The 10585-nt window shown below is 45.7% G+C and overlaps 1 protein-coding gene across 1 annotated transcript; it reads right to left on the bottom strand.

Annotated features, from left to right (window-relative positions):
* Nucleotides 1-1177: 1177 nt before the first annotated feature.
* Nucleotides 1178-10327, bottom strand: LOC139549579 (ubiquitin carboxyl-terminal hydrolase 32-like). Its single transcript, XM_071360219.1, has 4 exons — nucleotides 6428-10327; nucleotides 5483-6022; nucleotides 3272-3364; nucleotides 1178-2668 (listed from the first exon to the last, which is right to left on the bottom strand). Exons 2-4 carry the CDS (start codon nucleotides 5756-5758, stop codon nucleotides 2495-2497), a joined length of 543 nt encoding a protein of 180 aa, XP_071216320.1. The 5' UTR covers nucleotides 5759-6022; nucleotides 6428-10327; the 3' UTR covers nucleotides 1178-2494.
* Nucleotides 10328-10585: the final 258 nt, after the last annotated feature.

Genomic DNA, 10585 nt, shown 5'->3' with positions numbered 1-10585 from the left:
CTGAGACCTAGACAACCAGGTGAGGGGAGTTCCTTACTGAGACCTAGACAACCAGGTGAGGAAAGTTCCTTACTGAGACCTAGACAACCAGGTGAGGGGAGTTCCTTACTGAGACCTAGACAACCAGGTGAGGAGAGTTCCTTACTGAGACCTAGACAACCAGGTGAGGGGAGTTCCTTACTGAGACCTAGACAACCAGGTGAGGGGAGTTCCTTACTGAGACCTGGACAACCAGGTGAGGGGAGTTCCTTACTGAGACCTGGACAACCAGGTGAGGGGAGTTCCTTACTAAGACCTAGACAACCAGGTGAGGAGAGTTCCTTACTAAGACCTAGACAACCAGGTGAGGAGAGTTCCTTACTAATTAGTGACCTTCATTCATCAATCAAGAACAATGGAGGAGCGAATCCCGCAAGACACTCAGCCCTCGGTGGAATGAGTTTGACACGAGACTTACCCAGAAAGACTCAACTGTAACTGCTGCCAAAGATGGTTCTAACATGTATCGACTGACTCAGGGGTGTGAATACTTATGTAAATTAGATATTTCTGTATTTCATTTTCAATAAATTTGCAAACATTTCAGATTTTTTCCTCCCTCACTTTGTCATTATGGGGTATTGTGTGTAGATGGGTGAGAGGGGAGAAACAAAGTCTGTAACACAACAAAATGTGGAATAAGTCAAGGGGTATGAATACTTTGTGAATGCACTCTTCAGTAGTGCACTATTTCTGACCAGAACCCTATGGGCCCTGGTCAAAAGTAGTGCATTAGGGAATAGAGTGTCATGTGGCCCTATTCATTTACAGTCTCAGAGTGGCTCCCTACAACGTACTGTAGAAAAACACTAGAGACAAGATGTACAGTGGACAAACAGAGACGAGACGTACAGTAGACAAACACTAGAGACAAGATGTACAGTGGACAAACAGAGACGAGACGTACAGTGGACAAACAGAGACGAGACGTACAGTGGACAAACAGAGACGAGACGTACAGTAGACAAACAGAGACGAGACGTACAGTGGACAAACAGAGACGAGACGTACAGTGGACAAACAGAGACGAGACGTACAGTGGACAAACAGAGACGAGACGTACAGTGGACAAACAGAGACGAGACGTACAGTGGACAAACAGAGACGAGACGTACAGTGGACAAACAGAGACGAGACGTACAGTAGACAAACAGAGACGAGACGTACAGTGGACAAACAGAGACGAGACGTACAGTGGACAAACAGAGACGAGACGTACAGTGGACAAACAGAGACGAGACGTACAGTGGACAAACAGAGACGAGACGTACAGTAGACAAACAGAGACGAGACGTACAGTGGACAAACAGAGACGAGACGTACAGTGGACAAACAGAGACGAGACGTACAGTGGACAAACAGAGACGAGACGTACAGTGGACAAACAGAGACGAGATGTACAGTGGACAAACAGAGACGAGAACAACCCTTCAATTAACCAAAATGTACATACAAAAAAAATTGCAATGATAAAAATAACTCTATAAAATAAGTATTTGGAGAAAGAGAAACCAATACAAATATGTATTGATATATTATCTTTGAAACATCCTCTATGGCACCTGTCCACAACATAACCAAGATTTAAACTCAAGCTTGTGAGTTAACAGGACTACAATGAACGCCCCTAAAGTCACTCGATGTTGTGGGTACATCGAGCAGCAATTGCACAGTTTTGTTTTCGGCAGTTGCTTGGCAAGGGACCAAATTAAGGTCAAACCCCTCCATTTTGTGGAATCTTTCTTCATAAAGGGTGATTATTATTTTTCAAAGTGTGTGTGTGTGTGGACATCAAAAGGAGGAAGTGGGTGAGGTTTAAATACTGTCAGAAATATTGGACCGTTCCAATTGGCCAATGAAATGCAGTGAGGTAGCATTATGAGTTGTTTTAAAAAAAAAATGACAGTATCGTTACTGAAGAAGGAAAATGAGAACCCCTTTTTAAATCGATAAAATAATACAGTATAATCTCTGCATTACCGTTTCACTATAGTGAGTTATAGAGACAGACATTATGTAGGTGTGTGGACATGTATTGATTGGCTGCAGGGGACAAATATGCATAACAAGGAAGTAATGTCAGCTTATGTGCTGACACACACACACACACACACACACACACACACACACACACACGAGAGGGTGGGTTTCCTCAGGCTCAATGTGCAACAGCTTAGTGCTTTAAAAAAAATGGTGCTTCAATGTTGTTCTCTTGACAAAACAACAAGGGGGATATCTTCCGGTATCCATGACAACCGGTCCGGAATTCAAGTGGTTCAGTTTGTGATGACTCGGCCAAAAGACACCATTTTGTGCTTCCTGGCGCCCAGTTGAGACTGGCTGAAGAAGCCCCGTGTCCTTTTCCGTACGTGGCTGACTGAGTCCGTCTGTCCAGAGTTCCAGGCATAGAGTTGACGCTCGAGCGGTAGGTAGGTGGAAGACAGTGTGATCCTGATCACTGAAGGACACAGTACTTCTTGTAGTCAGACTCAAAATCCTCGTCCATGCTCGTGGTGTCGGCCATCTTCTTGCCGTCAGTCTTTGGCAGGAACTGAGAGAAGTCCACTCCCTTCTGCTCATAGAACAGGATGTAGGCAGAGTCCGTGTCCATCTCCTCTGAGTGCACTTCCTAGGGAGGACACGGCAAACAATTACTAACTGGTCTGCTAGATTAATCGTCTATTACATTTACATTTACATTTAAGTCATTTAGCAGACGCTCTTATCCAGAGCGACTTACAAATTGGTGCATTCACCTTATGATATCCAGTGGAACAACCACTTTACAATAGTGCATCTAACTCTTTTAAGGGGGGGGGGGTTAGAAGGATTACTTTATCCTATCCTAGGTATTCCTTAAAGAGGTGGGGTTTCAGGTGTCTCCGGAAGGTGGTGATTGACTCCGCTGACCTGGCGTCGTGAGGGAGTTTGTTCCACCATTGGGGTGCCAGAGCAGCGAACAGTTTTGACTGGGCTGAGCGGGAACTGTACTTCCTCAGAGGTAGGGAGGCGAGCAGGCCAGAGGTGGATGAACGCAGTGCCCTTGTTTGGGTGTAGGGCCTGATCAGAGCCTGAAGGTACGGAGGTGCCGTTCCCCTCACAGCTCCGTAGGCAAGCACCATGGTCTTGTAGCGGATGCGAGCTTCAACTGGAAGCCAGTGGAGAGAGCGGAGGAGCGGGGTGATATTAGTCGAGGGTGTGTGTGTGTGTGTGTGTGTGTGTGTGTGTTTACCTTACAGCTGCTGTCGTTGTAACAGTACCATTTGTTGTTGGGGTTTTTGGCATAGGTCACATAGTGTCCTCCTCCCATGATACCTGAATGGCACTGTGGGGACAGAGAGAGAACCTCCTATTACCTCCTATGATACCTGAATGGCACTGTGGGGAAAGAGAGAGAACCTCCTATTACCTCCCATGATACCTGAATGGCACTGTGGGGACAGAGAGAGAACCTCCTATTACCTCCTATGATACCTGAATGGCACTGTGGGGAAAGAGAGAGAACCTCCTATTACCTCCCATGATACCTGAATGGCACTGTGGAGACAGAGAGTCTCCTTCTACCAACACAACATGGGCCCCGGTCAAAAGTAGTGCACTATATAGGGAATAGGGTGCCATTTGGATCAAAGGCTTTCTAATCCCAAAGTATTTAACTATATCTAAGTAACTATAACCCTCGCAGGGCTGCCGGCCCAGATGGCATGCGCAGACCAGCTGGCTGGTGTGTTTACGGACATATTCAATCTCTACCTATTCCAGTCTGCTGTTCCCACATGCTTCAAGATGGCCACCATTGTTCTTGTTCCCAAGAAGGCAAAGGTAACTGAACTAAAAGACTATCGCCCCGTAGCACTCACCTCTGTCATCATGAAGTGCTTTGAGAGACTAGCCAAGGATCATATCACGACAACCTAGACCCACTTCAATTGTCTTACCGCCCCAATAGATCCACAGATGATGCAATCGCCATCACTCTGCACACTGCCCTATCCCACCTGGACAAGAGGAATACCTATGTAAGAATGCTGTTCATTGACTATAGTTCAGCATTCAACACCATAGTAACCTCCAAACTCATCATTATGCTTGAGGCCCTGGGTCTGAACCCCGCCCTGTGCAATTGGGTCCTGGACTTCCTGACGGGTCACCCCAGGTGGTGAATGTAGGAAACAACATCTCCACTTCACTGATCCTCAACACTGGGGCCCCACAAGGGTGCGTTCTCAGCCCTCTCCTGTACTCCCTGTTCACCCACGACTGCGTGGCCATGCACGCCTCCAACTCAATCATCAAGTTCGCAGATGACAACAGTAGAAGGCTTGATTAACAACAACGACGAGACAGCCTATAGGGAGGAGGTGAGGGCACTCGGAGTGTGGTGTCAGGAAAATAACCTCTCACTCAACGTCAAAAAACAAGAGATGTTTTGTGGACGATGATCGTGGACTTCAGGAAACAGCAGAGGGAGCACCCCCCTATCCACATCGACGGGACAGCAGTGGAGAAGATGTAAAGTTAAGTTCTTTGGCGTACACATCACTGACAAACTGAAATGGTTCACCCACACAGACAGTATGGTGAAGAATGCGCAACAGCGCCTCTTCAACCTCAGGAGGCTGAAGAAATTTGGCTTGTCACCTAAAACCCTCACAAACTTTTACAGATGCACAATTGGAGCATCCTGTCGGGCTGTTACAACGCCAGGTACGGCAACTGCACCACCCACAACCGTAATGCTCTCCAGAGAGTAGTGAGGTCTGCACAACGCATCACCAGGGGCAAACTACCTGCCCTCCAGGACACCTACACCACCCGATGTCACAGGAAGGCCAAAAAGATCATCAAGGACAACAACCACCCGAGCCACTGCCTGTCCACCCTGCTGTCATCCAGAAGGCGAGGTCAGTACAGGTGCATCAAAGCTGGGACCGAGAGACTGAAAAACAGCTTCTATCTCAAGGCCATCAGATTGTTAAACAGCCATCACTAACTCAGAGAAGTTGCTGCCTACATACAGACTTGAAATCATTGGCCACTTTAATAAATGGATCACTAGTCACTTCAATAATGCCACTTTAATAATGTTTACATATCTGTCATTACACATATTTTATACCTTTATACCTATATATCTATTGCGTCTCGCATATGCCGCTCGGTCATTGCTCATCCATATATTTATATATTCTTATTCCTTTACTTAGATTTGTGTGTATTAGGTAGTTGTTGTGGAATTGTTAGATTATTCGTTGGTTATTTCTGCACTGTCGGAACTAGAAGCACAAGCATTTCGCTACACTTGCAATAACATCTGCTAACCCATGTGTATGTGACCAATACAATGTGATGTGATTTTGATTTGATACATATTAAACTAAATCAATCTTCCTGAGGTTTAGTTTAGGAGGCTGAACCTCCAAGCAGTTTTGGAAGCACTCACTGAAATAGCATATAAATTGTAGATGCTCTCCAGGCTGTAGTCTCTTTGGTGCAGCTGGGCTGTTGCAGTGGTCTCTAGGTCCATGCTGGGCTCCGTACTGGCCTCCGTGCTGGCCTCCGTGCTGGCCTCCGTGCTGGCCTCCGTGCTTAGTACCTCGTTGCTACGGCCACCACTGTCCCCGTTCATCACGGTGACATTACTGAGGCTGCTGGACGCATCTGTGGTGGACATCTCTGGCCCGCTCCCCACCCCCACCTCTCCAAAACCTCCACTCATCACCCCCAAGAGCCCACCCTCCGTGTCCGCCTGCGGTGCTCCCTCCCTGGGCTCTGTGTCAGGGCCGCTGCTGCCCCTCTCCCTGGTACTACCCTCCAGGTTCTACTTGCTGTTGGAGAGGCGGTGTCGGCTGGCCAGCTGGGGGATCCTGAGGCGGGTCCGTGCCCCCTGGACCGCCTCCTCCTGACTTGGGGCTGCTGCAGGGGCTGCTGGTACGGCTGATGAAGGAGGGAGGGGCTGACTTCCTGCCTGACGCTGGAGAGGCTGTGGAGACAGATGAAGAGAGAGAGGGGCTCAGTAAAACAGCTCGACTGAATCCTTCCTGGGTATATGGGCCATGCGGTGTATTGTGTTGTACACTAATGAATAGAAAGAAATACATGCTTTCTCTGGTTTCATTACCTCTCTCTGAAGGACTGGTTTGTTTAACTATAGGAAACTACTGCAGATGACTTGGAAGCTAATCAGGGATAGGGAATCAACAGTCAACATGAATGACCAAAAAGCAGCAAGATTCCATTGAAACAGGAGTGAAACATAACCAGAAATTAGAAATTTCAAATGGCACCCTATTCCCTATATAGTGCACTACATTTGACCAGGGTCCATAGGGACTATGCACTAGAAAGGGAATAGGGTGCTATTTGAGACGTAGACAGGATGACAGACCTTTGAGGATGTTGAGGAACCCAGTAGGGGCGGAGATGGAGGAGACCGTTTCTCCTCCTCCTATCCTCAGCAGCTCCTCCCCCTCGCTGCGGCTCTGCAGACCGTGTAGCCCGTTAAGCCCCGCCTCCCGGGGAGCCAGGTAAACACTAGGGTCAAACCTCTCTCTGGGAAACTGGACCATCTTCTGAGACTTGATCCAGCGGCCGTTCACAAACCGGAACTTCTTCAGGTGTACAATCTGCAAATGAGAGGTGAGCCAGCAAACGGAGGGGTCGGTTAGAGAGGTGAGCCAGCAAACGGAGGGGTGGGTTAGAGAGGCGAGCCAGCAAACGGAGGGGTGGGTTAGAGAGGCGAGCCAGCAAACGGAGGGGTGGGTTAGAGAGGCGAGCCAGCAAACGGAGGGGTGGGTTAGAGAGGCGAGCCAGCAAACGGAGGGGTGGGTTAGAGAGGCGAGCCAGCAAACGGAGGGGTGGGTTAGAGAGGCGAGCCAGCAAACGGAGGGGTGGGTTAGAGAGGCGAGCCAGCAAACGGAGGGGTGGGTTAGAGAGGCGAGCCAGCAAACGGAGGGGTGGGTTAGAGAGGCGAGCCAGCAAACGGAGGGGTCGGTTAGAGAGGCGAGCCATACGAGGTCACAGTGACAGAACCCTAAACGTACATTACCATACGAGGTCACACAGTGACAGAACCCTAAATGTACATTACCATACGAGGTCACAGTGACAGAACCCTAAATGTACATTACTATACGAGGTCACACAGTGACAGAACCCTAAATGTACATTACCATACGAGGTCACAGTGACAGAACCCTAAATGTACATTACCATACGAGGTCACAGTGACAGAACCCTAAATGTACATTACCATACGAGGTCACACAGTGACAGAACCCTAAATGTACATTACCATACGAGGTCACAGTGACAGAACCCTAAATGTACATTACCATACGAGGTCACAGTGACAGAACCCTAAATGTACATTACCATACGAGGTCACACAGTGACAGAATCCTAAATGTACATTATCATACGAGGTCACACAGTGACAGAACCCTAAGTGTACATTACCATACGAGGTCACAGTGACAGAACCCTAAATGTACATTACCATACGAGGTCACAGTGACAGAACACTAAAAGTAACACATTTCAACAATCCTGACAGGCAAAGTTCAGTTGTTACAACTGCAGGGACCAAAGTACAGCAAGTATCAGGTAATGGTATAAGATATTTTCAAGTGCTTCGTGATAAATATTCACCTGAGTCCTACATCACTGAACCAATTAACAGATGAATATGCAGAATTATAACAAATTGATTCAATATTTATCCTAAACATTTTGGCTGGTACTAGGCTACTTCTATCCGGTCTAACCACTGCAATGCCATTGTGATAATTGACCAAGCGCTAGGCATAGCTATACAAAAACACAGTAAAGAATATCCTGATCTTAAGAGAGAAATACGTCCAGCTGGCCTAGTATAAAAACACAGCTGACATCTCATGCTTTCTCTCTAACGTCACTCTAACGTCACACTTCTCTCTAACGTCACTCTAACGTCACACTTCACTCTAACGTCACTCTAACGTCACTCTAACGTCACTCTAACGTCACTCTAACGTCACACTTCTCTCTAACGTCACTGATTGGCAAATATTTTTATATATATTTTTAACTTAACTTTAAAATTAAAATAAAGTCACTAATACACTCATACAGTAGACTGGATGGGTTATGTTATGTTATGAGATCTAGCAGACACAAGTAATGAATGGAAACACTTATCTCCCTCACTAGCTTTAAGCACCAGCTGTCAGAGCAGCTCATAGATTACTGCACCTGTACATAGCCCATCTATAATTTAGCCCAAACAACTACCTCTTTACCTACTGTATTTATTTATTTATTTTGCTCCTTTGCACCCCATTATTTCTGTCTCTACTTTGCGCTTTCTTCCACTGCAAACCAACCATTCCAGTGTTTTTAGTTTTTATTTTACTTGCTGTGTTGTATTTACTTCGCCACCATGGCCTTTTTATATTTTTATTTATTTATACATATATTTGTTTGCCTTCACCTCCCTTATCTCACCTCACTTGCTCACATTGTATATAGACTTATTTTTTTTTCACTGTATTATTGACTATATGTTTGTTTTACTCCATGTGTAACTATGTGTTGTTGTATGTGTCGAACTGCTTTGCTTTATCTTGGCCAGGTGGCAGTTGTAAATGAGAACGTGTTCTCAATTTGCCTACCTGGTTAAATAAAGGTTAAATAAAAAAATAAAAAAATAAAAAAAAATGTGGAGCGGCAGGTAGCCTAGCGGTTAGCGTTGGACCAGTAACCGAAAGGTTGCTGGATCGAATCCCCGAGCTGACAAGGTAAAAATCTGTTGTTCTGCCGCTGAACAAGGCAGTTAACCCATTGTTCCCCGGTAGGCTGTCATTGTAAATAAGAATTTGTTCTTAACGGACTTGCCTAGTTAAATAAATAAAAAATGATCACTGACAAAACATTCATCTAGCAAACGTATTTTTACTCAGAGCGACCTTTCCAACATCCTAAATATTGCGTGGCCTGTTAAAATTAGGTTTTGATTCCAGACAGAAGTTTGTTCTGAAACACTTGACAGAGACAGCTGGCTACTGTAACCGTTCACTAGCTGTAATTGTCAATGTGCAGAAACACAGACAGCTATCTACTGTAACCGTTCACTAGCTGTAATTGTCAATGTGTAGTAACACAGACAGCTATCTACTGTAACCGTTCACTAGCTGTAATTGTCAATGTGAAGAGACACAGACAGCTATCTACTGTAACCGTTCACTAGCTGTAATTGTCAATGTGAAGAGACACAGACAGCTATCTACTGTAACCGTTCACTAGCTGTAATTGTCAATGTGAAGAGACACAGACAGCTATCTACTGTAACCGTCCACTAGCTGTAATTGTCAATGTGAAGAGACACAGACAGCTATCTACTGTAACCGTCCACTAGCTGTAATTGTCAATGTGTAGAAACACAGACAGCTATCTACTGTAACCGTTCACTAGCTGTAATTGTCAATGTGTAGTAACACAGACAGTTATCTACTGTAACCGTCCACTAGCTGTAATTGTCAATGTGTAGAAACACAGACAGTTATCTACTGTAACCGTCCACTAGCTGTAATTGTCAATGTGTAGTAACACAGACAGTTATCTACTGTAACCGTCCACTAGCTGTAATTGTCAATGTGTAGTAACACAGACAGTTATCTACTGTAACCGTCCACTAGCTGTAATTGTCAATGTGTAGAAACACAGACAGTTATCTACTGTAACCGTTCACTAGCTGTAATTGTCAATGTGTAGAAACACAGACAGTTATCTACTGTAACCGTTCACTAGCTGTAATTGTCAATGTGAAGAGACACAGACAGTTATCTACTGTAACCGTTCACTAACTGTAATTGTCAATGTGTAGAAACACAGACAGTTATCTACTGTAACCGTTCACTAGCTGTAATTGTCAATGTGCAGAAACACAGCCTAGATAACCGCACAGCTTTGCAGTGCCCATGGCATGAAAACGCAAGTTCCACGGTATTTGCATGGCACTCTCTCGTCCGTGGTTTTAGTTGACTAGACAACCCATCTCTAGCGGCTGGCTACTTAGCTAACGTTAGTTACTGTAGCTAAACTAATATAACGTTAGTGATGGATTAACAAGACAGCACACGTTTGCCTCTTTTGACGGCCTCATCATACGAAAGGAAACCTATCCTCGACTCCTTGGCACCCATGTTGCCCTCATTTCACTACGATGTGAGAAAACACATGTTGAACGGCGATGTTGAGAAATCCGTTAGCGGCAATGTGTTTTTGCTGTTTTCAACGGATGACGCCCCTCCTCACCGACGCCTCCATGCTGCTTTGATCACATGACCGGAGCTCCATGGGTCACCTGATTAGTTGGCATGAACTGGTTGTGCAGTGTGCATTATGTGTGCACAGTGTGCATCATGTGTGCACAGTGTGCATCATGTGTGCACAGTGTGCATTATGTGTGCACAGTGTGCATTATGTGTGCACAGTGTGCATGATGTATTTCTGCAGTCTATGGGACTGTACAAAATACAGACACTTTTCATATGCTGTTACAAATTAC

Source organism: Salvelinus alpinus, chromosome 22, assembly GCF_045679555.1.
Source record: "Salvelinus alpinus chromosome 22, SLU_Salpinus.1, whole genome shotgun sequence".
Taxonomy (NCBI): Eukaryota; Metazoa; Chordata; class Actinopteri; order Salmoniformes; family Salmonidae; genus Salvelinus; species Salvelinus alpinus.
The sequence above is the reverse complement of the archived record's forward strand: the minus strand, read 5'-3'. Positions and strand labels throughout refer to the sequence as shown.